Source organism: Oryza glaberrima, chromosome 5 (assembly GCF_000147395.1).
Source record: "Oryza glaberrima chromosome 5, OglaRS2, whole genome shotgun sequence".
In the NCBI taxonomy this organism is placed as follows: Eukaryota; Viridiplantae; Streptophyta; class Magnoliopsida; order Poales; family Poaceae; genus Oryza; species Oryza glaberrima.
Window position 1 is genome coordinate 16,249,630 of NC_068330.1, and position 26,125 is coordinate 16,275,754.

General features: G+C 40.9%; 4 protein-coding genes across 5 annotated transcripts; 1 reads left to right on the forward strand and 3 right to left on the reverse strand.

Annotated features, from left to right (window-relative positions):
* Positions 1–6,397: 6,397 nt before the first annotated feature.
* LOC127772782 (sm-like protein LSM5) lies at positions 6,398–8,820 on the reverse strand. Its single transcript, XM_052298753.1, has 4 exons — positions 8,619–8,820; positions 8,364–8,487; positions 6,824–6,896; positions 6,398–6,722 (listed from the first exon to the last, which is right to left on the reverse strand). Exons 1-4 carry the CDS (start codon positions 8,653–8,655, stop codon positions 6,687–6,689), a joined length of 270 nt encoding a protein of 89 aa, XP_052154713.1. The 5' UTR covers positions 8,656–8,820; the 3' UTR covers positions 6,398–6,686.
* Positions 8,821–9,143: 323 nt separating this feature from the next.
* LOC127773192 (uncharacterized) lies at positions 9,144–9,650 on the reverse strand (the record flags this gene model as incomplete). Its single annotated transcript, XM_052299219.1, has 3 exons — positions 9,599–9,650; positions 9,385–9,497; positions 9,144–9,308 (listed from the first exon to the last, which is right to left on the reverse strand). Coding segments are annotated over exons 1-3 (330 nt in total), but the record flags the coding sequence as incomplete, so codon positions are not given.
* A 1,141-nt stretch (positions 9,651–10,791) lies between these two features.
* On the forward strand, positions 10,792–13,927 carry LOC127773771 (probable folate-biopterin transporter 7). Of its 2 annotated transcripts, XM_052299946.1 has the most exons (3): positions 10,792–11,373; positions 12,488–12,658; positions 12,793–12,962. In XM_052299946.1, the coding sequence occupies exons 1-3, from the start codon at positions 11,100–11,102 to the stop codon at positions 12,816–12,818; spliced, it is 471 nt and encodes a 156-aa protein (XP_052155906.1). In that variant the 5' UTR covers positions 10,792–11,099; the 3' UTR covers positions 12,819–12,962. The 2 variants fall into 2 exon arrangements, with proteins under 2 accessions (XP_052155906.1, XP_052155905.1); XM_052299945.1 differs by having other exon boundaries at positions 10,811–11,373; positions 12,488–13,927.
* Positions 13,928–14,080: 153 nt separating this feature from the next.
* LOC127773772 (carbon catabolite repressor protein 4 homolog 4-like) lies at positions 14,081–18,019 on the reverse strand. The gene is made up of 10 exons (XM_052299947.1): positions 17,752–18,019; positions 17,591–17,670; positions 17,402–17,451; positions 17,217–17,266; positions 16,655–16,724; positions 15,961–16,082; positions 15,714–15,823; positions 15,186–15,336; positions 14,917–15,064; positions 14,081–14,538 (listed from the first exon to the last, which is right to left on the reverse strand). The coding sequence occupies exons 1-10, from the start codon at positions 17,853–17,855 to the stop codon at positions 14,242–14,244; spliced, it is 1,182 nt and encodes a 393-aa protein (XP_052155907.1). The 5' UTR covers positions 17,856–18,019; the 3' UTR covers positions 14,081–14,241.
* Positions 18,020–26,125: the final 8,106 nt, after the last annotated feature.

Below are 26,125 nucleotides of genomic sequence, written 5' to 3' on the forward strand. Positions count from 1 at the left end.
ACCCTTATGAGCACCTCCGGCACCCTACCCTTATGAGCACCTCCGGAAGCCACAGGCATTTTTTTCACCTACCCTTATGAGCACCTCCGGCACCCTACCCTTATGAGCACCTCCGGAAGCCACAGGCATTTTTCCTACCCTTATGAGCACTATTTTTTTCATTTTCGCACACCCTACCCTTATGAGTATTTTTTTCACCTACCCTTATGAGCACCTCCGGCACCCTACCCTTATGAGCACCTCCGGAAGCCACAGGCATTTTTTTGCGCTATGAACGCACACCCTACCCTTATGAGCACCTCCGGCAGCCACAGGCATTTTTTTCACCTACCCTTATGAGCACCTCCGGCACCCTACCCTTATGAGCACCTCCGGAAGCCACAGGCATTTTTCCTACCCTTATGAGCACTATTTTTTTCATTTTCGCACACCCTACCCTTATGAGCACCTTCGGTACGTCGCCTACTACTGAAAGAATAATTAGCCGTAAATGCGAGCACCCGTGTCAAATCTAGAATTTGAACCCTACCACTGAAAGAATAATTAGCCGTAAATGCGAGCACCCGTGTCAAATCTAGGATTTGAACCCGGGTGGGCTGGTTCCACTACAAAGAATCTAACCAGTTGAGCTATGTTCACTTCGCAACCCATACTATCTAATGGAGCTTTAGTTTATGTATAAAACATGTCTAACAAATTAATTGTAAATTAAAAAGTATGGTGTTTTTGTTTTTTAATTAAAGTTTTAAGGGCTCTCTTTTTTTAAAGCAAAAATTGATTGATATTGACGCAATTTATTTACATACTTTTATGTATTAAATAAATAAAGACAGAGAAATAAATATCATATACCTCACTTCCCTATGATAGCCTGAAATGATTTTTTTTTTATTCATTTGAGTTATATTTACGAGGACGGATATTAGGTGCAGTTGATAAATTTATTTTTTACTATTGTTTTAAACCAGCTATTTTTTTTATAAAAATAATCACGTGAGTTAAATTAAGCAAGAACGGTGCGGTATGATCTAGAGAGCTCAGCTTGTTGTTATGGGGACCATGTACATTTTTTTTCAATCTTAAAACATTTTTATCGGTACTTTGGTACGTCATCCATGTATGAGACGGTTTTTAAGTTCGTTTGCTTTTGGAAATACAGATCCATATTTAAGTCTGGTTTTAAATTCGTTCGCTATTGGAAATACAGAAGGAATCGTATAAGAAATATTTGTAAAAAAAACTTGCATGCTAACTTGACATGATGTTATAGAAAAACATATATCCAAGCGAATTCTAGAATTTCACAGTGAACAATAATAAGATTAAAATAGCCTTCACCCGTTGCAACGCATGGACAATTTTTTCTAGTAATGAAAATATATTACATCCTCCACTTTTGCCATATGACACACAACCAACAAGTTTTTTTAACTGAATAATATTACCTCCGCCCCATAATATAAGGGATTTTGGTTATGCATCAATTGTATAGTCAAAAAACCAAAATCTTTTATATTATGGGGCGGAGGGAGTAAGATAGTAGGTTACGGGGAAAATCCCTACCTTCCTAACCTAAGAAAGAAACCAACTGATACACTTAAAACAATCACTTACTAGATTCTAACAAGTAAGCATATATATACTGTCACCCACAAAACAGAATAAAACGGAATAAAAGAGCCTTGACTACCAACTCTAAAAGCATAGTATCATGCTCCTCTATTGTAACATTAAATGACCGGCGAGAATGTTGTAGCACACCCAAAGGATATCTACTCCTCTTACCCAGCATAGCAACTTGAGTTCCAAAGGATAATCCAATAGTTTCTTAGGAACTTAAGATGTGTAATTTATCTGCTCAAGCTAAGCATGCATACCGATCCATTTGATTGCATAGGACGGCTAGTGTCGCGAGAGGGAGCAGACAATCAAGCAGAGTGTCACGTACGGGTCCAGCCTTCCCCTGATATGAGAGACGTAGAAAATATATATATCCCGACTTTCATCCTTCGGGCCTTTCGCGTTGATGAGGTTTTTTCATTTGCGTGACACCGTGATCTCCGCACAATCGCATGATCAACAATCTGAGTTGCATGAGTCATGACATGGTTTAGGTAAACGGGTGTATATATAAACGGGTGTGTGTATATAAGGTTGTGGTCGCTCTCTATTGAGCTAGAAATGCAACGGTATAGCTATATATATGCAAAGGATAGCGGCTAGTCATATATCAAAAGAACTGAAAATTAGTTGATGGGATATTAGAAAAAACTGCATAGATTAATACAGAGGGCATCTAACTCATCGGCAATATGGACTATGAGCTATTCATATATATTATTCATATAGAATAACAATTCAAATACTTCTATAACTATCTTTAGGAGATCTTGACAATATTTTGCGTGCTACCACCATTGTCCGAATAATATTGGGTAACAAACTATTTTGATCTCACTTGGATGACAACCTTTTTGGAAGATTCCCTTTCCATTCATATTTCAGCTAAATATTAATAGCATCATCTCTTCTCATATTACTTGTAATTAGTGATGGGTTGTATGAAAATATATAAAACCTTATTTCAGCATATGCTTGAGGTGATGTTTTAGTTATTTGTATTTCCCATATCAAATGAGTTTTAAGTTTATTTTACCCATAATAAATGCTTTTCAGTTTATTTCACTAATTGAGCTTGAGACAATGTTTAAATTTCATTGCAACATGATGCTTAAGGTGATGATTCGTTTTAATTTTATTTTAAGTTAATTGCCCCCATAGAGACTGAGAACATGTTTCACTTTTTTATTTCAACATACTATGAGTGAAGGTTCACTTTCTTTTTTTTGCCCGCCATCTTAAAACTAATATTTTTTTTATTTCAATATGAGTGAAGGTTCACTTTCTTTTATCGGCCGCCGTCTTATAACTAATAATTCATGGAGTGAGTGTTCACTTTCTTTTATAATTCATTTCCAATTTATTTCATCAATGGGCCGTTGTTAACAGTGAAATTTGGTAAGCCCCTAAGAGAATTATCACGTCGCAATAGTCGGATTCCTGCTATATTCGGTTAAGGAAATTAATAGCTTATACAGAAGTGACCGAGTTCAAGTGTCCCATAAGTACTTTATGTTTTCCTTTTATTTTTTTAGAAATGTTTCTTTCTTGTCCTACAAGGACTAGTATTTCCCCATGGGTATAAATATATGTACCCGGAGTCATTGTAAACTATCTCCACGATCAAATACAATTCGGTGCATCGCTACCTTTTACCTTTTTTACTTTTTATCAGAGTAGAAGGGGTAAGTCCAATATTCCACCGGCCCAGGCAATTGTGTTGGTTACATTGGCGCCGTTCAAGGCTGCATCAGTACATTGGACTTCTTGGATTACTCCGATTTGATTAATATATTTGCCTGCCTATTTATCATATGTTTTAGTTAATCTAGTCTTAAAGCCCTGTTCGTTTCTTCTGCATGCACAGGATTAAATTTTGGATACTCGTTGCACGCTTTTCAAACTACTAAACGACGTGTTTCGTGCGAAAACTTTATATATGAAAGTTGCTCTAAAATATCAGACTAATCCATTTTTCAAGTTTATAATAATTAAAACTCAATTAATCACACGTTATTACCACCTCGTTTTACGTGAAACACTTAATCTTTATCTTCATCTTCATCTTTATCTTCAGGAAATTCAAACACCACCTTAGTATCCCAATTTAGCTCTATCGGTTGTCTCTCGCTTTAGGGTTTCTGCCGGTATCGGCTAAATTGTATTACTAGATTAGATTAGCTAAGGCATCTACCATCCTGAAAATCAGTCAAAGGCTTGATTGTCTCGATATTGTGTTTCTTTTCATACTTAGTGTTGCTTCAGTTAAGTTTGATCTACTAAGTCGTGCTTAGAATCATAATCTCTAGCCTGCTTGTTGACTGCCAATAAGGGTTTCATCGGGGTTTCAGCCGATGAGTTATCTGGATGTTGCATCGGTTTACAAGGATTGCATATAAGTTCGATTTAGCCGATCGCAACAAAGATTTTACTGTTTAATCTAATCTTGTGGATTTTATAACATCGGATCTCCAGCCGATGTATTCTTTAACCTTCAGATCAGTGCTTATTCTATCATATAATTGTTAGCCGATTGGTTTATACTGGATTAGATTGTCTCAAGTTTCAGAATCTACATTGGATATATAGCTGATAGCTTCAAACCCTATTGCTATCGGTTGGTACCGGCATCAACTGGAACTACTCCATCAGCTCGTCAGTCGATAGGCTCATTGATCTGCTATTTGTATATCTTGTCAGTTGCAGGATCAAACTGACTGGCACGTCCGCATCTCACCAACCTTTGGACCTGCACTGGAGCTAAGCAGATATCCCAGGCCGTTGTGTTCGTCAACTTAGTTTGCGCCAACACAGATCCGGCACCACTAGCCGAGTGCGGATTTTTCGTCGATAGCCGTGGAGTAAAGGTTCACTTTCTTTTATTGGCCGCCACCATATAAAGTAATAATTCGTGGAGTGAATGTTCACTTTCTTTTATTGGCCGCCATCATATAACTAATAATTGAGAGTGTCAAGCAATAGGGTTTCATATAATTAATAATTGGGAGTGTCAAACAATGGCGGTGCCATCATATAACTAATAATTAGGAGTGTCAAGCAATGGCGGGGTAGCCAAGTGCAGATTTTTCGTCGACAGCCGTGGAGTGAAGGTTCACTTTCTTTTATTGGCCGCCGCAATATAAAGTAATAATTCGTGGAGTGAATGTTCACTTTCTTTTATTGGCCGCCATCATATAACTAATGATTGAGAGTGTCAAGCAATAGGGTGTCATATAATTAATAATTGGGAGTGTCAAGCAATGGCGATGCCGTCATATAACTAATAATTAGGAGTTTCAAGCAATGGCGGTGTAGTGGCGTTGGTGTGACATTTTGTGACGGTGTGTGAAGCAGCAAAATAGACAGTGGCGGATCCAGGATTTTAAAGTTGGGTATTCCCGTCTAAGCGCTGAGCCACTGGCCGCCCCTGCCCCTCACAGCCGCCGGCCACCCAACCGGCCTGACCGCCTGAGCTTGGCGGAGTGGCGGGCGCCGGCCGCCGCCCTCCACGGTAGCACAGTCCAGCTCCCGCCGCCGGTTACCTCCTCGCCGCGCCGCCGCCTAGGGTTTGGAAATGGGGAGCGGCGCGAAGGAGCCGAGCCAGGGAGGGATGGGTCACGAAGGGAGAGTGAGAGGGGGCTGTCTAGAAGAGTGGTGGCTAAATGGGTCAACTGATGTATGATAAATGGGTCATGACGGAGTGGGTCGGGTTGGTAGGAGGCGTTGCAAGAGGCCGGTTGGGCTGTGTATGGATCGAAGAATTGAGGATTTAGGTGCATTAATATGTGTACATGTGTATATACTAGAAGTATACTTGCTTTTTGATAAAAAAAAAATAAGTTGGGTATTCCCGGGAATACCCAGGAATCATGGTAGCTTTGCCCATGAAAATAGAGTTGATTGTATGCGCACCCTAACTAACATAATCACACGGAAGTGTCAAGCAATAGCGTGTCATATAACTAATAATTGGGAGTGTCAAGCAATGGCGGTGCCGTCATATAACTAATAATTAGGTGTGTCAAGCAATGGCGGTGTAGCGGCGTCGGTGTGACATCGAGTGACGGTGTGTGAAGCAGCAAAATAGAGCTGATCGTATGCGCACTCTAACTAACATAATCATACAAACCATTCCTGAAGTCCAATTGTATACAAAAATCACACGATATGTGAAGCAGCAAAATAGAGCTGATTGTATGGGCACCCTAGCTAACATAATCACACAAACCATTCCTGAAGTCCAATTGTATACAAAAAACCGTAGACTCGTACGATGGCACCCCAAGTCATTCAGTTTAAGTTCCTTTTACTGCCAAAAAAAAAATTCACTCATGATGTTTAAGTTTCTTTTACTGCCACCCACCCACCCCCACCCCCGAAGTCATGATGTTTAAGTTTCTATTACTGCCAAATCACCGCGATATGCTCCTCACCCACCCACCCCCACCCCCGAAGTCGCGAAAATATATTTGGTGCCGTCCATTACCAAGAAATTTTGTACCGTACTACCGTCCATTACTTGAGGGAGCTAAGAGCGGCTGCCATGGGTGTAAGATAAGCTACGGTCGTTTGCAAGATGCAGAGAATGAACGGATGGCAGAGCTTTAGGGTACAGTGACTGTATATCATGATCGCCTCCAGATTAAATACAGTATTTTTTTCCTAGTGGCACATTATCTCATAGAGAAGGCGTTAATCCCAGATTTAACATAGCTCCTAGGAGGAAAGAGACATGTAGGGAAGCATGCAGCAAAAAGATTATCAAGTCCAACACTGCTGAACCACAAATACAACCATTGCAGATATGCTCTCCATTATCAGGTTTCTTCAACCACCTAGTGTTTACTGAGTCAGGTTGCAGAAGAATGGTAATAAACAGCTACAAGAGGTACCTCATACTTAGCATTGCCAAATCATGTAGGAGCAACTGTTGCAGGTACACTACTTCAGGTCAGTTAACTAAGAAAGTTCAGTACAGCCACAAATGGAAGAAACACATTTGAAGTAAGGAAACACCGGTCTGTGCCTCCATCAGCCTCAAGCAGGTATATCACGGAAGTGCTTGCTTATGCCACATCTGGGGGAGAACCACCAGGAACCAACTGTATAGGCCAAACAAAAGATGAAATAGCGTTAGACATAGCAGGTCACACCGAACTTTTACCAAACCATTCATTACAAGTATTTGATCAAGATTTCTCACAATAGCTATATTGTTGCCGTTTAGGAGTATCTGATCAAGCTTTGTTATGCGACGGCCTTCAGCAGTGTATTCACTATAAAACAATCAGAGGATCATGAAACAACAAACATTAGACTATAATTTCATATTGAACATATACATATGCTAAATGTGCAAGTGAAAAAAACTAATAAACATCAGTATGGTTTTGCTAAGTGATTTCCTAGATGATACATTAGTTTGGCAAGGGTGATGGTGGTAACTTCATATTCAGCTAATAGGAATAAATTCCACCATTAGGTCCAGAATTTTATTAGGGGACTAGTGAAACATTGCACATCAACAGATCATATAGATTTCAGTCATGGTATATAATCAGATGACACAAACTCTAAAACACGCTCACTTCAGCCCCTTCTGCAAGATGGCTCAACAACCATCATTATGTTGCAGTATATGTTTGTGATATTTTTTGTTGTTAGGAAACACCTCTCTTTTTAAGAACATAGTTACAACATCCACATGTGCATTCTACAAACTACTAAGATACTGAATATGAATATTTCTAGAACTAATTCAGGTATAATAGAACATTGTAATATCGGGGAAAACAAAGTAATACATCAACACCTGGGAGGACTAGTATAAACTTAATGCAACAATTGTGAAGAGCTAGCACAAAATACATGATGCATCAGTATAACACTCATGGAAACCTACTGCCACCATCTGCTAAATATCTTTAGTCATTTTTACATGACCAATTCCCTCCTAGCTATCACCTATCATTCTGTCCTATACCACAAATAAATAACCATATAAATCATGATGAAAAGAGCTTGTCTTCCCTTCCGCGAGAAATAATATTCCCAAACAAGACAATACTAACTACAACGATGAACATGTTGCTGCAGCAGAAATCCTACAAAACAGTGTGTTCCACTGCTGCAGCTTCTTTGGAATCAAGCGTTCATATCAGTTGATCTTAGAACAGACAGACTAGTGATTGCGTTACACCTTAAGTACTAAACAACAAATAAAATCTTCAGTTATATTAAGTATACTGAATTACTGATAAGAGCAGCAAATGTTATAATTATGTAACTTCATGAAACCAAGTCTGTGTGAGTTAAATTGAAGCACACAATGGGTTAACAATCATGACATGAGTACTGAAAGGATCAAAAATAGCTTGCACTATACCAACTATGATGATTGGTAGTATAATACAAACTCATGTTATACGAAATCTGCCTGATGACATGGAGGAAAGTAACCAACAAAGCAACAAGGTAGGAGCAATCTGGCATAAGGTGGGCAATATTTCTGTACTTCAGTTCTCAGAAAATCAAACAATGTTTTCTAAATATTTTAGCTAATTCCAATATCAGCACACTGAGACACAAATGTGAGAAACTGAGCTAAACTAATCTAAGAATCTAATCAGAAGAAACCGAAATTACCCTACGACTGTGACACCAAACTTACCCTACAAGAAAAAAACCTGGCGCGGAAAGTACAAAAATAAATAGGGTTGAGAATTGGAAGATTTTTCACATACTACTCAGTAACGTCCTCGAGCACCATGTTGACGTACACATCGAACCCACAGAGAGTGCCGACGAGCTCCTTGTCACCCTTCATAATTACCCAAATCTTGGACCCGATGCAGCGGTCAATCAGCTCTGCACAAACCAAAGCCCGCAAGAACTGAATCAAGAACTCGAACCCCAAAAAACAAAATCTATCTGGAACAAAGTTAGCAAGCTAGGATGCGAGATTTATAAGAAACTAAAGCGAAGCTTCTTCCGCGCACCTGAGGGGAGGAGCTGGGAGGGGTTGTTCTGAGACATGGCGGCGGACGCCCTCTCCGGCGGAGATCGAGGTGGAAGCGGCGACGGGAAGGGCGCGCGCGGCTACGGCGGAGGCGATGCAAGAGTAGCGGCGCTGCGGCGGCGGAGGCTTCTGCTTTGGGTGGAGGATTCCAACTGCGAACGCGGCGCCCTAGCCGACTCCACCCACGAGACGTATTCTCCACCGTCCGATCGAGCAATCAGCCGTCGATTAGATATCACACTTTTTTTTTTCTTTTGCTAGGTTTCAAGCACCAACGAAAATAGGAATAGGTCAACTTTAACTTCCTTAAAAGTGACTCGAATCTAATCCGTAACCCTCAACCGTAAAACCGGATAGGGCGACTCCCCGAACTATTGAAACCAATGCAATTTGACTCCCTTCGTGGTTTTGGAAGGCGATTTTGCTGATGTGGCGCTAACGTGGCAATGTTGACATAGTCTTCGTCCCACGTGGCGCTTACGTGGCTTAGAATTAAAAAATATATTTGTGAAACCCATATGTGATTCAAACAAAAAAATGACATGTGGGAATTGGCTAGTACGACGGTGCGGCGAGCCTCCGACCAAGCGGCTTGGACGCCGAGAGGCGGAGCGACCGGCATCCCGTAGAGCACCAACCCATTCTCCGGCGACCCTCCCTCCGTCCTCGCCTGCAAGAGCGAGTGCACACATTAAAACACTCTTCGATTGAGCTCGTGCAGGACCGAGCTACGGGAGGATGATCACCTTGATGTCCTGCACAATGAACGAGTTCGTCTCCACGAGCCTCGAGCAACCTGAGCCGACGACGACTAGCTCCGGCGAGTCGTGGTAGTACCCCAACATCAACGCCGCTGGCGCTGTTCCATCAATGTAAAGGATCAAAGCGAGTTATAGCACTTGAGACATAGTATGTGTTGTCGACAAAGACGATCTTGATCAGAGATTCAGAGTAACTGACCCAAAAAATAGAAGGCGAGGAGGGTGACAAAGCCGAGCGCCGCCACCGCCATGACTGTAAGTCATGTACCCTTCACTGGCGCTGGACTGACAACAAGACGACGCGTAAGAGAAGCTATGAATCCTTGAACGGGTCACGGCCACGGGGGATTTTGTGGAATCGGTATCTTAGCTGATGTCTCCCCCTTTTCTCTTCACCTTCTCTCTCGTGGAGCAATCGACAGGCAGGGACGGCGACAGTGGGAGGGAGCCAGAGCGGCGGCGGCGGCGGTGACGGGCGGGAGGGCTAGTGGGAGGGCGCTGGAGTGTGCGGCGTGGAAGCTACCCCCTTCAGCGGCGGGGTGCGTGGGGGAGGCGTGCAAGCACGCTGACATCCCTCCGGTTCTTCTCGAAAGTCGGAGAAGGGTTCCTCCCTATCTCTACCATCTCCGGCGGAATCCTGTCGGTCAATTGGTTGTCAGCCAGAGCAAGCTGCTACAATTCCGCCGCTGTCGTCGCTTCAGCTCTCGCCGGCCGCCACCACTCTGGCCCCCGCCGCTGCCGCTCCAGCCCGTGCTCCCCGCGGCCGGCCGAAGGGGGGAGAAGAGAAAGAGAAAGAAAGAGAGAAGGGAGGAAGAGTGGAGGAAGAAGAAAGAGAGAGAGAGAGAAAGCAGGACATGTGGGTGGCCCCGCAATTTTTTTTATGTGTGTGAATGACAAGCGGGTCCCACATATACATTTTTAATTCAAATGCCACCTAAGCACCACGTCAGCGAAACCGTCCTCAAAACCACAAAGGGAGTCAAATTGCACCGGTTTCAATAGTTCGGGGGCCGAGATATCTGGTTTTGCGATTTATGATCATGGATTAGATTCGGGTCACTTTTAAGGGAGACAAAGTGGACTTATTCCACGAAAATAATATTATTGATTAGTTGGGCTTATTCATTCCAAAGAAATATAAGTTGGGCCTAAATTCAAAAGATATAAATTAGGCTCAATTTCGAACAGAATTTATTAGTCGGCCTCTCTGACAGCCTTGGCCCAATTGAATTATTGGACAAAGCGGTGGGCCCACTGAAAACCCAGCCCAGATGGCCGACCACCGATGTGGTCATGTGGCCAGCACCAGCACGACACCGCACCTGACCAAAAAGCCCAGTCACATCCGCCCATGGCTTAGGCCAGCCCGCGCCGACGAGCTCCTCTTCTCCTCCCATCTCCACCACGCGCCTACCCGCACGCCGAGCTCTCGCCGCGTGTGCCCCCGCCTCGTTCCATCGCCTTCGCGTCGCGCTGTGCCCACTAAAATAATCCGGCCAGTTAACACTTCACACCCCCGCGCCCTCTCGTCCCCCTTCCTACGTGTCCCTCCCTGATCAAGAACGGATCACCGGCTCGGCTCCCCACTCTCTTCTTGGATCGGGGAGCGGGAGAGGGGGAGGAAGAGGCGGCGGATCAGAAGATTTGGGCGGCGGCGGCGGCGGCGGAGGTGGTGTGGGTGGGTGAGTGAGTGAGGAGTGATGGAGAAGGAGAGGAAGATGGAGGGGGAGAGGAGGGTGGAGGCGACGCGGCGGTGGGTGATCGCGGTGGGGTTCTGGGTGCAGGGGTTCCGGCTGTTCCCATGGCTGGGCGTCAACTTCTTCCTCAAGGACGGCATGGGCGTCGCTGCCTCCTCGCTGCAGATCCTCCAGGCGTCCGCCAACCTCCCCATGGTCGCCAAGCCGCTTCTCGGCCTCCTCTCCGACGCCGTCCCCATCCGCGGCCACCGCCGCCTCCCCTACGTCGCCATCGGCGGTATGTATATGCTCCCACTCCCACTCCCACTCGTTCCTTTCCTCCCTTCCCCCCCTGAATTTCCCGTCCCAGATCCAGAATTCCTCTCACATCTCAACTTTGCGCGGAACCCGTGTCGCCGAATTGTGATGCGGAATTATAATAATCTCAAATCTGTTCGTCTTGCCTGGGCGCGCCTGGCCATCCAATGCAGCATTTCGTTAGAGCACTGTGTGAATAACTGAATATGCATAGCATCTCCATCTTTAGCATTAACCTCACTGCACATTCTTTTCTTGCATTTGTTTGGAGGCGCATCTCCTAATCCTGTGGCAGCTGGCGACAATGGCATCGCCACAAAGGATATGCTCTGATGCTCACGGACTTTGTCCTCTTGATTCTTCTCACCCTTTCCCTTTGTTTCGGTTTACTTTTCATTTTTGTGCATAATTTGTAGTATCTGTCAGTCATCTTTTCCCGTATTAACCTTTGACAGCAACAACTTTTATCTAATGCTCCACCAAATTTGTCCTCTTGTTAGTATCACACATTCGCAAAGCAACAAGCAAGTAATCCCTTGCCAACCAGCTCACGCACGGCATGAATATTTCATCTACTTTAGGACTTTGGGTGTGGCCCTTTCGGTCCACTTTAATTAAAGCTGTGTTGAAAAACAAGCACAGAGGAATGTCATGATGAAATTCTTCAAGGATGAATGGATAGTGAACCATCTCACTCCAACATCACATAACTTGGGATTTTATATGTGCAAATTCTGTGTTTTTATCACAAACTTTTTGAATGCCATCAAGTTAGTTTAACCTCAGTGAGGCCTTTAAACTCTAGCTTGCGTTAAGAAGTTTGCTAACCGGAAATATGACATAAGGATAGGCCCGCTATGGAAGTTCAGGGACCTAAGTGGCATGTTAAGCAATGAACAGTTGAATGTAAATGACTGAACCAAATAGGGATGGACATAATTGACAAGATCATATGCCTAAGGACGTTGCTATAATTTACAAAATGAAGTATACAAAATTGGGATATGCTTACTGTGCATTGCAATGCCTTTTTCTTCTTTTGCGCTTGTATTAGACTATGATACTAACCTGACTTGTTATTGCTATCTGTGCAGCTCTCTTGCAGGCAATTTCATGGTTAGCAATTGCCCTCTGGCCAGCTATTTCTCTTCCAGTTCTTACCATTTTTCTCCTCTTGAGCAACTTTGGTGCATCCATATGTGAGGTTGCCAATGATGCCATTGTAGCAGAAGCTGGGAAGCAAGCGACCTCGTCCTCAGGGTCAGGTCAGCTTCAATCCTTTGCTTGGATGTTTGGTTCATCTGCTGGCGCTTTAGGAAATCTTGTTGGTGGCATTGCACTCAGTTACTTTTCTCCAAAAATCATGTTTCTGTTTTTTGCAATCCTTCTCGTGCTCCAGTTCTGCACTACTGTGGCTATACCTGAAAGCTCCCTCCAACTCCCAAAGGCAGATACTAATCTATCAGCTGTCTCCAGCGTCCGTAAGCAAATCAAAGAGCTGTCATATGCGCTGTGTATGCCTGAAATATTTTGGTCAGTCATATGGTTTTCATTGTCCTATGCTGCCATACCATTTCTACTTGGGACCATGTTCTTCTATCAGACTGAAGTGTTAAGACTTGACTCATCAGTTATCGGTTTGTCCAAGGTTTTTGGACAAGTAACTCTATTAGCTTGGAGTGTGGCATACAACAAGTACTTCAAAACAACACCTGCACAGAAGGTTTTATCAGTTCTGCAGTTTCTTACAGCACTCGTAATGCTGTCAGATGTACTATTTGTTCAGGGAATATACAGAAACTTCGGAATACTGGATTCCATGTACACAATTGTTTTCTCAGGGTTGTTGGAGGGTCTTATGTTGTTCAAGGTGCTGCCCTTCAGTGTTCTTGTTGCAAAACTTTGCCCTTCTGGGTGTGAGGGATCACTTATGGCTTTTGTCATGTCTGCACTTGCCCTCGCAACTATCATCAGCGGTTATCTTGGGGTTGCACTTGCTGAATTCATGGGAGTATCTGGAGGTGATTTCTCAGCGCTGCCGACTTGTCTGTTGATTGAGGCTGCATGCACAATGCTACCACTCTTTTTCTCCTCATTGATAAAAGAGAGGAGAGAAAAGGAGAAGAAAGAAGAATAGAATTCACCTATAGGATTCGATGAGGTTGTACTGGTGCTCGTTATACTTTACAGTCATCTTTGGGATCATATGGATTTGCCGATAGTTCGGTTTCATAATCAGAACATAGCTGGTGGACACAATATAAAAGACTAGGTTCCTCGAGAGGTTTTCAGTGTTTGTCGAGAATCATGTTCAGTGTAGATGGCATATTTGTACCTATATTTGTGTTACCATTCTTCTATAGATCAAGTCTTGTTTCATGTAACTAGTATTCTTTTTGTAGATGAAACAATATAAATGTTTTGCTAATCTGTTTTTTTGTAGATGAAACAATATAAATGTTTTGTGCATCTTAAAAGTGTTATTGGCTCCTACCTTTGTGTCCACACGACTAACTGAAATTAGCACATTTCTTTATGATTCCCAAGTTGACGAATGTTGCCAGAAGAAATGATATGGTGCAAGATCCATCCTCCATCTGGTCTGCTATCTGAGCCCTTCACTACCATAACTCCATAAGGAACTTAAGGTCTAGCTACAAACTTTAGTCCTATGAAATCCTGGTAGTGAAACTTTAAAGATAATAATAACAAATACCCTCCAATGTGTAGACCATGTAACAAAAATTCTGGTTGATATTAATAAATTTGCTACTGTTTCTACAATAAATCCAAACAAATCACGGGGAACAATCCCAGGGGACATTTGTTGCTGCCGTGCAAAATGCAATCAGCCTTCGCTGCCGAGTACCTGAAAATCGGCACCGATTGGCAAATGGTCGCTAGGATGGTGAAAGTTGGGTAGCCCTCCTTGGACATCGGCAGAATCCCCTCGTGGTATACGAAGTAGGCTGGTAGGTTTTACTGAACTGCCGTCCGACAAGAATATGTAGTCCAGTGTTCCTGTAAAACCAGGAGTGCAGTTGGTGAATTCTGGCTCCCCTCCATTCGCAGCATAAAGGCTGCGTAATTTGATCGGAGCTTCGTCCGTAGAATCGGAGTTGGCTGATACGAGGTAGTTGTATACCTGCAGATGATTAGTGACATATTATAGAGGTGGAACAACCAAGAAATTTCGGCGGAGCTGGGAATTAAGGTCAGGTAATATTTTTCCTAATTGGAGGGCCTGAAGTTTTGAATATCGTTCAGTAAAGCATGAACCTAGAAGAATGCAGAATGTGCATATCGGAAGTTACATCACCCACTATGGTTTGATGAGTCGTTTGCATACAAGTTCACAGTATTTGATATTGACATCAGCCTACGTCTATCCAGAATATTGTACTGAGAGTAAAGTTCAAAAAAACACCATGTTCATAGCCATTTGTAAACACAAAACACCATGTGATGGTTTCGGAAGTCTGTTAAGCTTGAAAGAACAAAATGTAGCAGACGCAGACCATACCTTGTCACCAGGAGTTGAGTTGAAGTCACCAGCAATCATGACTGAAGGTTTACAGTTAAATTTATTCGAGATAAGTTTCTCAAACTGAGTAACTCTTGAAAGAAGATACTTTGCTTGAGCCAATTTTACATCAATCCATTCAGGATCCCTACAAAATCAGAATAGTATGAACAGGGGATCCAATGCAGATATACAAAATAAAACAGACAGATGGCTTAAAAAACATCTTCAAAACGAGAATAATAGAGAACTCTGGCCATTTTACTTGCCAATAAATATGTGTGTTCGCCATAATTAAAATATGATCACAAGGATCATTAAGCTTGAAAGCGGCAAGTAAACCAACACAGTCACGCTTCAATCTGAAACGTGGATCATTTGGATCTCCATGCTTGTTATTATCCACCTTCTTGCTTGCTTCTGAAAGAGCATAATACTGAATTAACCCAATTAACTTAGGTAGAGCATCATACTAGCCACAGATACAGCAGACATAAAATAAGTACGGAATGCAATTGGACAAATCTATGTCCTAGCTAGAATATGATTAATGATAAAGGTCCAAAGGTAGAATCATAATAGTGGAGGCCCAAAGAATTTGTACTTCATGAGTTTGGATGTGGAGTTTGAATGTTTGTCTACTTTCTTTGTTTTCAAGATATGACAGAATAGTTTGTATGTTGTAACTTGTAAGTAGTTTGTTTAGCCTGGCTCACTACTTTACCTTTTGTCGCCTCCAATGAAAGAAGTCACTATGATTCACAGGATAATATCAAGTTGAGCAGCTGATCCATTACCTTCTGTTGGTGAAGAATTATTTGATGTATCACTATTTACATGATCAGTATGAACATATTTTTCCACTAAATCATTGTAATGTAGTACTTCCTTCTGGACCAGTTCCATGCTGTAAAAGTAAGAATAGCCCAAAAGGGGGATATTGAGAAGTTAATTTGCAAGTCAATCGAAACATTCATGCATACTATAATTTCCATTCTTGTCTTCTCATTGTTAATCATCACTTATTTGAAACAATATGGATACCTTTTTGGTTTATAGAATATGCCACATCCATCCCGTTTGTCCCCAGATCGTTGAATGTAAATACTTGAATATCCAGAATTCTCCATGTTTTTCTTGTAGAAGGTATCATACTCATCCAACTCCTGAGCAAACCACATATTAAAAATAAGCAGACAAAAATGTTCCAAAGAACAAAAAAAGCAGAAAAAAATATTCCAAAGAAGAAAAGAAGGGTTAAAAGTACACATTAATATAGGTCATGACTAAATATTGAAACAATACAATCATATGTAATATGTAACCCTCCCAATTTTTATTTCTGAATGAGTAGAACACTAATTAATTTGTGTTGGGCATAATGGAGGAAGACTACATAATTTTTTTGAGAAACAGTAATAGCCAAAACTTTCTACTATCCACCATTGTGTTGTGTTTTGGCACTAGGAACCTTGTGTATCAGGTTCCAATCTGTCACGTTGAGAACTTGGGATTAATGCTCCCTTTATCCTAGGATCCAATCAATGTTGCAGTTTTTTCTTGGAGGGTATTTTTCAATCCACTAAACACAAACTTGGGGAATGTTACATAAACCATATATAGAACCAAATAAGGATATAATATGATTTTAAAACGTTCACATTCTATATTTATCAATGACAAGTACATGACCACATGAAAAAAATGAGTTGCTTAAAAAGTCATAAGTCTGTCCAACCTGTATGCACATGAGGTCAGCTTCGAAGCTCTTGAGTTCTGATAGAACAGCTTTAGACCGAGTTTTCCACCTGTTTCTCAAACATGAGGGGAAGCATACAGTCCACAAATGAATGATTGAAGAGCAGGGACTAGAACAGAAATGGAAAATTGTTTACAGTCACAAAACGAAACTAGCACACTGATGCACCAATCCTTTGATAGTTTTATACTTTGTTCTTGGGCTGGGTCTACTCATGGTGAGAACTGAGAATGGAACTCAAGTTTGTCCGAAAATATAAATGTACAAACATCATATTATAAAGCTTACTGTTGACAAATAAATCTATTCGTACAACCTGAATGCTACTAAGGCTGCGCTCATTGCTGCTAGTTGGGAACCAATGTGCAATGCACACAAAACATAGTATTTATGTAATGTCTTTCTTTCATAGTAAATTATTTGGCATTCACCGCAGTGTGTTGCCACTGCTCTAATGCTTAGTAGAATCACTAAAGTGGTTGCAAGAAAATATTGAAACCCAAAAGAATTCTAGGAAGAAGCTTGTCAGTCAAGAGCTTACTTGAGACAGGCAGATGGAGAATGCGGGAAAAACGCACTCTTCACATAAACCTGCAACACAGATCAAATAGTTAGATGCAGCTAGTTTTCTTTCCTCTGTGAATACTGTAATCCACTCATCGTCACCAAAGAAAATACCGAACCATAAGCAGCTCAACAGAACAAAACAGCATATTGCCAGCCTACCTGGGCCAAGATGTTGTAGGAAACCAGCCGGAACTGGTACCCAGCTGCCCCTGTAACCCAAACACTAAAACAGTTTTAATACAAATTACCCTGGGCCTGCGCGATTTGCAAGTAATACTAGCAATCAACCACCAATCAACATCGTATTACTCGCTTCTTAAGATTGACCAAGAAAAGAAAAAACACAACCTGCATCGGATTCGGATTGCGCCGTGGGGAGAGGGGCGAAACTGGGCTGCGCCTGGGTGCTCATCCGCCGGTTGCAAATTCTGACTCGTCGGCGTCACGATCCATTAGAACAGTAGAAAGGGGGGGAAGGGGTTTGGAATCGGGGATCAGCGTGTGCTTACGGGACGAAGGGGAGACGGGGGCCGCAGGGAGGAGGGGAGCCGGGGCGGGGACGGAGGCGGAAGAGAGGGAGGGAAGCCGCCCAGGTTGTCTGGAGCTTTAGCATCGGCGGATTCGTTGGGCTCTCCGGCGCCGGAACACGCGCATCTGCGCCGCGAGGAGATGGTCGCGCCGCCGCCGCCGCCGCCGACGGCTGTACGGCTGTGGCTCCACCGCTCAAGCGTTTTGATTCAAACCTGATAACTGGGCCCGATCTGTCGGTGAGAAGCGCCGGTGTACAGTATATTTGAAGTAATACCCTTTTCTTTTCTTTTTTTTTTTCTTTTCCTTTTCAGAGATGGCCACGGATGGGATAAGAAAAGGGATTTCAGCCAAATTATTATGTTTTCGTCGGCACTTTTAACTCTAGTCGGATTGGAATGTGCTTGCTACCACCATAAGTTATCGAGTCAGTCAGGACACATTATAAACAGGTAATGAATTATTCATGCTGCGTTTTCAAAAGGGTGATTTTTAAAAAACTTTTTATACATAAGTAATACTCCCTCCGTTACTAAATATTCGACGCCATTGACTTTTTCAAATATGTTGACCGTTTATCTTATTAAAAAATTTAAGTAATTATTAATTCTTTTTCTATTATTTAATTCATTGTTAAATATACTTATATGTAGGCATATTGTTTTACATATTTTACAGAAGTTTTTAATAAGACGAATAGTCAAACATGTGCTAAAAAGTTAACGGTGTCAAATATTTAGAAATGGAGGGAGTAGTATTTAACTCATGCATACAAATAATTTCCCTTTTCCCTTTGACTATTATCTATTTATCACTCAGTTAAACTGTGATGTTAGTAATTTAGGACACGATTGTTTCGATTTACATTAAGCTTTTTCAATGATTTTGTTTTGTAGTATACAACGTATGAGATTTTGAGCCGAAAGTTTAATTTACAGTATAAGTATATCCAGACAAACACATAACTTTGTTATGTCAAAGGGTATCACTTTTTGTTTTGGATTTTGACATGGGCAATGGTGGATCCTAATGCTCTTTTTCTTAAACTCGAGAAACCTTAATAATGGATAACCAGTTCCACTGGCTGTGTTCGACCGTTTGGGTTTCCAACTCATCTCTCTCGTATTCCACACACATATTTTTTAAACTGCTAAATAATATTTTTTTTTTACAAAAAGTTTCTTGTTTTAAAAAATCATATTAATCCATTTTTTAAAAAAAGTAAATACTTAATTAATCATAAGAAAATGTGCCGCTTTGTTCCTAACCTCACCTCCCGAACACAGCCTAAGAGCAAGTTCTCTAATGCTTAATATGTTGCCCCTAAAAATACTATATATGATTGGATAATGAGGTGGAAAAAATAAGTGAGGAAAAAGAAGGTGAGCCACCCCTCATGCAAGGGGCAACCTCCCCACAATGACACAAACCCCAAGAAGATGAAAGAAAGAGGGGATTAGATAAACAAATAAAATAAAATTATTTGGGTTAGTATGCTGGAGGTAGTGTAGATGTGGTGTGTTGTTTATATCACCTCCTATCTTATAGGGATAAAATTAGATGTGACAACTACTCTTACTATAAGACTTGCCGTAAGACCCGTTCTAAACTCCTCTAAATTTCGACTTTCCTATTTTCCGTTAGCACGTTCCCCAACTGTTAAACGATGTATTTTTTTAAAAAAAGTTTTATATAAAAGTTCCTTTAAAAATTCAAATGGACCCATTTTTCAAAGTTATGATAATTATAACTAATTAGTCATATGTTAATTGCTTGTTCTGGATTTCGTGCTGCTTAAAAGTTCGTGGTGTGTTTATTTCTTTGGGCGTAAAGTTTTTGAAGTATACGAATACACATTTGAATTATTAAACGTAAACTAATAACAAAACAAATTACAGATTTCGCATGTAAACTACGAGACGAATTTATTAAGCCTAATTAATCCGTCATTAGCAAATGTTTACTGTAGCATCACATTGTCAAATCATGGCGTAATTATGCTCAAAAGATTCGTCTTGCAATTTACATGCAAACTGCGTAATTAGTTTTTTTCCACATTTAATGTCCCATGCATGTGTCCAAATATTTGATGTGATGTTTTTGACCAAAACTTTTTGGGATCTAAATAAGGCCTCAGTCCCTATGCAGAAACTAACTAAGCCTAGCCTAATTCATAGTATAACTTTACAAATTATTTACTATTGGTACGAACACATCTGAATATGTGATTTAGCGAGGCTTAATTGCTTTGTTAGTTTGCTTGCTAGTATGGTCTTAGTTAACTTGTATATGAGCTTGATTAGCTAATGAGGTAAAAAAGATTACTCCCTCCATCCCATAATATAAGGCGCACACGTATTTCAAGATTCAACCTTTAAAACATTTGACCAACACTTAGTGTAATATGAAATAAATTTTATTTGTTACAAATTATATCATTAGATTGAGATTTAAATTTACTTTCATATGATTATAATGTTGTTGCTACAAACCTTATATATGAGAAATTAGAAGCTAAAGACTAGTTTTGAAGATCGTGACAGTTTTGACCATGCCTTATATTATGGGATAGAGGGAGTATGAAGTATTAAGTACTACACAAGTAGTTGCATGCAATGGAGAGTGGAGCCCAGACACCTTCCTATGGTGGCTGTGCTTTGGTTCCAACGCTGGATCTGGGTGATCTTGGGCCTTGTTAGTTGGGAAAAAAAATTGGGTTTGGTTGTCACATCGGATATACGGACACACATTTGAAATATTAAACATAGTCTAATAACAAAACAAATTACATATTCCGCCAGGAAACTGTGAGACGAATTTATTAAGCCTAATTAATCCGTCATTAGCAAATGTTTACTATAGCACCACATTGTCAAATCATGGCGCAATTGGGCTTAAAAGATTCGTCTCGCAATTTACACGCAATCTGTGTAATTGGTTTTTTTTCCTATATTTAATACTTCATGTATGTGTCCAAACATTTGATTTGACAGCGTGAAAATTTTTATTTTAGGAACTAAACAGGGCATTAGGTCATATTAGCTAAAAAGTGTGACATGCTTTTCCCGGGCATATTGCTCATGATGTGCCAATGCTACCAAATAAATCTCACTGCCACAATATCACTCACTCAACATGTGAGTTCACCACCGCAAAGGCCATTCTCTTCCACCTATATTTATGGCTGCTACCTTTTCGCGATATTGTGTCTAGGGCTCACCGTTGTTATTTTCTTCTCCCATAAGTTCTATGTTTGTTACTGATCATCCTTCCCTCCCATAGCTTACTAATCCTTGTGCAATTTTGTGGCACATACTAGAGGCAATCACAGTGACATTTGATCAAAGGGTCCTTTTTTTAGTGAGTGTGTTTTTCGAAAAGAACAAACGGTAAGTGTGGCTAATGTGTAATGTGAGTGTTGATACACTGAGTGCTTGGGAATTTATGTTCTTTTATGAGAAAGAATGTACTAACCCGTGAAGTTTAGCTCATGAAAGTGGATGTTTTTCCTTTTAGAGTGTGGACAGTTTGACCTTTACTTCAATAGAAGCTATAGTCACCTATTACAATGTTCTTAACTGAATCAAATACAAATGTACATACTAAAGAAACATGACGAGAAAACGTTGTAAAACTCACCAACTAAACAAAAGGAAATACATAGCATTTAGAAAGCCATTCTATTACTGATTCTCCATTGGAAATTGGCGAAGATATGGAAGTCATTATTTGGGGAACATTTTTTAGTAGTTTGCTCATTTTCGCTATGTGGGTTGATGAATGATGTCTAGACCATATTCTAGTTGGTTGTATGCTCATTTTGGCTGTGTAGTCGTGGAGAACGACTAGAACGTGTAGTTAGATGGTTGTTGGTTTTGTAACTTGACTGGGTGTTACTATAATGTAATTCCTCCACTAAACTAATATTTGAATACCTTGCACTAGACTCCAACCTTTTGGAATGGTACTATTTCAATGAATACAAAGTCGTCTATTGTGCTTGTAATATTATTCAAACATATGTATCTTGTTGCTGGAATGTAGCTTAGCAAGAGTTGAACAAACTTACAAGGGCTTGTCCCTCTAACCATATCACTCGCGGGTTAATCCTTTTATATGAAACAAGAACGAAGGTGTAAGTGGGCCTGCTCGTCAGATGGGCTGGGCTGCGCGGTTTTGAAGAGTGTGTTGTACGTACACTAAGAGGGGGTGTGTTCCCGGACATTTAGATATGCGGGTAAGTTGGACTGATAGAGACATCAGGTCTTTTCTTTGGGTGGGGGATGTGACATTCTAACCCAATTAGGATTTGTCCTGTGTTATCCATGATTTGTGTGTATATCTTTAGTACCATATTTCAATTAGGATCTTACCTTTGTTACCCATGAGAGCTGTGTGTACATGTTTAGAACCACATTACTAGTTTAGCTAGGGCAAAGCCTACTTATAAGGGCTAGCCTCTCCAACCATATTACTCATGGGTTAACCCTTTTACACGAAATAAAAACAAAAATGTAAGTGGGGTGGTATGTGTAAGTGGGTCCGCTCGTCCAATGTAGGTTGGGCTGCACGGTTCTGGATGGTGGTCTGTTACATGAAATGTGATTGTTTCGTTAGAAGGCACTATGGTATCAAGATGTTTTTACTAACGTGTGGTAGCAATTCAAACAATTACCACAACTTACTTCCAAACATTTTTTGTGGCAATCCAAACAATAAACGGATTGATTTTGTCACACCTTAGTTGCGAAACAAACAATCTAATTTTGCAAAAAAAATATGGCTAGCCACAACTTAGCTAATACTTAACCTTAGACATGGAAATACATATCTCAAAATCAAAATGACCCGATATTCGAGAGGTGGGGTGTAATATTTTTTTTATTTAAGGTGGGGGTGTAATAATTGTTAGATATTAATCCACGTCATTTGATAGCCGGATCATCAATCTTGTTCTTTACTAAATGATGGTTATGTTATGGCCAAATTTGTCATAATAAATATTGACTTTGTGGATTTAGTTTCTAGACATGGCAGAACTCAATCTTTGGGAAAAGACACTCTTAAAATGCGGCTATTTGCTATCGGACACAGTGGTCACTAAAATATTAATTTTTGGTTGAGTAGGTGATAGAAATAGAGTGAAATATCAAAAATACCCTTGTAGTTGATTAAATCAACTCAATTATGACCTTCATGTGAGCAAATCATAGAAAAAAACTGAATAAATTGGTTTGAACAAATGAACTAGTATCTTCAGATCCAACACATCCATATGGTGCATTTAATCAACAAATTACTTCCAAACCCAAAGAGTAATATATGCTCAATCAACTCATTAACTTCAGATCTAGTGGGAAATCGAGGGAATCGATGATGGGGCGAAACACGATCTTTAGATGGTGCGGTGGGGCTGAGCTTGAGAACCAAGCAGTACTTGGGAACGTGAACGACAACGACGTGGGGCTTAGCACGTGGTTGGAGGACGAATTACGACGAACCACAATATCTCTCGGACCCACAAACCACAACTGTCAACTGATGATCAACTTGTTCTTGATTGAGCTAGAGGCGGCTAGCAATTTAAAATTGGGTGAAAATGGCCTAAAGTGAAATTTAGGCCCTGTTTGATTCAGCTTAGGATTATTATAATCTGGATTACTATGAATAAGCTGAAACAAACAAATAGATTATTATGATAGATTATTATAATCTATAAGCCAGATTACTATAATCTAATAATCTCCTTGGAGGAGCTTTTTCCAGATTATTGGGTGGCTAAAGACCCACTACCCTAAGATGCCTTCAATAATCCAGAGAAACAAACAACTCGCAGCTTATTTTATGTTAGCTTATTATAATCCAGTTTAGAGTAATCTGATTTAATAATCTGGATTACAATAATCTTAAGCTGAAACAAACAATCCCTTAGTCAATACTTCCTCCGTCCCAAAATAAGTGTAGCCATGGTTTTCCACGCCCAACTTTGACCTTCGTCTTATTTGAAAACTTTTTAAAAAAAATTAAAAACATAAGTCACGAGCAAAGTACTATTCATGTTTTATCATCTCATAACAACAAAAATGCTAATTATAAAATTATTTTAAATAAGACGGACGATCAAAGTTAGGCGTGAAAACTCATGGCTGCACTTATTTTGGGATGGAGGTAGTAAAAGATAGCCTAAATGCAAATCACTCAAATTTAAACGCTGAAATATTAAATTAAATTGCATGGATAATCTACGAATAATTAAACAATTCAAAAGTTTTGAAAATACAGCATCAAGGCTAATTAAAGCGGCCGAACCCAACAAAACAAGCTAGCCGTTCTGCTGTCATCAGACTACGCCGGCACGATCCGGTCAAACTGAAAACCACCACCACCAGAGGTGTCCGTACCGCGCGCCACAGTGCCTAACGAAACACGGACGCAGACGGCAGACGGCAGACGGCAGACGAGACGAGACCCCACAACGACAATTCGAAATCAAAAACCGGCGCCCCCGCCGCGAGAGACCCCACGCCCCCCGCCCGGATCCACCCATCCGCCGCGCGGCCGCGGACACCAACCACACGCCCACCCACCCACCCGAGGCATCGGCGGGTTGGCCGGGTTGCTGCCGCGCCGCGCGTGGTGCGTGTGCGCGCGGGCGGGCGGCAAAAGCGGACGGGGAACGTGGGCGATGTGTCGCCCGCGCTCCGCTCCGCTGTGCGGTCGCGGTCTCGGTCTCGGACTCTCTCTCGGCTAGTAGGGCGGTCTCGGTCTCGGTCTCGTCTGCCATCCTGTGCCTCGTGCCTCCACATGCGGACAAGTCGCGCGGGGTGGGGGCGGAGGAGTTTTTCGATCGGCACGACGAGCAAAGCTACAGCACCGCCTGCCCCCCAGGCAGCTGACTGCTCCGCTGGATTTTGTGTTGCGGGTGGCCCCCACCATCCCCGCCCCGGCCGCGCATCTGCCACCATCAATTATCCTCTCGTCTCGACTCACATCACCTACTATACTACACTTGTACTCCCTCCCTCCGTTAAAAAAAAAAAAAGACAATCCTTAATTTTCGTGCCTAATATTTGACAGTCCGTCTTATTTAAAAAAATTATGAAAAAAATTAAAAAGACAAATCACCCATAAAATATTAATCATGTTTTATCATCTAACAACAACAAAAATACGAATTATAAAAAAAATTCATATAAAACGGACAGTTAAAGTTGGACAAGAAAAGTCAGGGTTTGTCTTTTTTTTTTTTTTTTGACAGAGAGTAGTAAACAGTTTACAGGACGGGACTCTTGTATTACGTTTTCCCACAATCCTATTACAGCGCAAGCATAGTACTGTACCACTCTTACGAGTGTACTCCTGCTACTACGACTGTACTACTCACTCCGTCTCCTAATATAATGGATTTTAACTTATTGTTTATACTGTTTGACCACTCGTCTTATTCAAAAAATTTGTGCAAATATAAAAATTAAAAAGTTATGCTTAAAGTATTTTGGGTAATAAAGTAAGTCACAGATAAAATAAATAATAATTTCAATTTTTTTTAATAAGACGAATGATCAAACCGTGCAAATAAAATATCAAAATCCCTTATATTAGGGGATGAAGGGAGTACACTGTACTAGTACTTCCTCCGTTCCATAAAAAATCAATCTAATACCGGATGCGACATATATTAGTACTATGAATCTAAACGTAGATATGTTACATCCGATCTTAGATTCGTTTTTTATAGAACGGATGGAGTATACTATGTACCGCTGCCCTTACCAGCATCCTCTTGGATTTATACTGACGTGAACAGTGCATGAAACGATCCTTAATTCCTTATTGAATCAAGATTGTGATTCACGCTCATAAGAACCGTAGTATACGTATCTCATGAGAAACTGAACATTTTCGTAGTGCGGTAGCTGTAAAATTTAGGGTTAATTCGATCGTACCATTGCAAATTTGATTGACTGAAAAAAAAAACCATTTGGTATTCCTTTGAAATTTGAATTGTGCCATTATGTTGTCTTCAATCGTCACCGAGCTCATTTTTTTCTCTACCGTATTTTTATATGGACACGTTCGCCCCTGCCTGAATGACCTAAGACGTATGAATAGGATGATAAGTTAGAGATAAAAAAAAAGAAGCTCGATGGCAATTCAAGGCAATGTAATTGCATGATTCAAATTTCAGATGTATACCGATGATGGCACTCAACTAGTTTAACGAATAATAAAGATATTTTTTCAATCGTTCAAAATCACAATGATATGGATCTGATTAACCTCAAATGTAGTAAGGGTGTGCATAAAAAAGAGAGTAAATTTGAGAGTAGAAAAATGGAAAGTCTCGGTGAAAGG

Coding starts and splice junctions, on each gene's coding strand:
- LOC127772782 (XM_052298753.1), bottom strand. CDS start 8,655: ATGTCTCAGAACAACCCCTCCCAGCTCCTCCCCTCAG. Junction 8,488..8,618: donor CTCCCAGCTCCTCCCCTCAG/GTGCGCGGAAGA, acceptor TGGTTTGTGCAG/AGCTGATTGACCGCTGCATC. Junction 6,897..8,363: donor CTCGAGGACGTTACTGAGTA/GTATGTGAAAAA, acceptor ATTGTTTTATAG/TGAATACACTGCTGAAGGCC.
- LOC127773771 (XM_052299945.1), top strand. CDS start 11,100: ATGGAGAAGGAGAGGAAGATGGAGGGGGAGAGGAGGGTGGAGGCGACG. Junction 11,374..12,487: donor CCCCTACGTCGCCATCGGCG/GTATGTATATGC, acceptor CTATCTGTGCAG/CTCTCTTGCAGGCAATTTCA.
- LOC127773772 (XM_052299947.1), bottom strand. CDS start 17,855: ATGCTAAAGCTCCAGACAACCTGGGCGGCTTCCCTCCCTCTCTTCCGC. Junction 16,725..17,216: donor TCTCCATCTGCCTGTCTCAA/GTAAGCTCTTGA, acceptor TTTGAGAAACAG/GTGGAAAACTCGGTCTAAAG. Junction 15,065..15,185: donor GCGAACACACATATTTATTG/GCAAGTAAAATG, acceptor CTGATTTTGTAG/GGATCCTGAATGGATTGATG.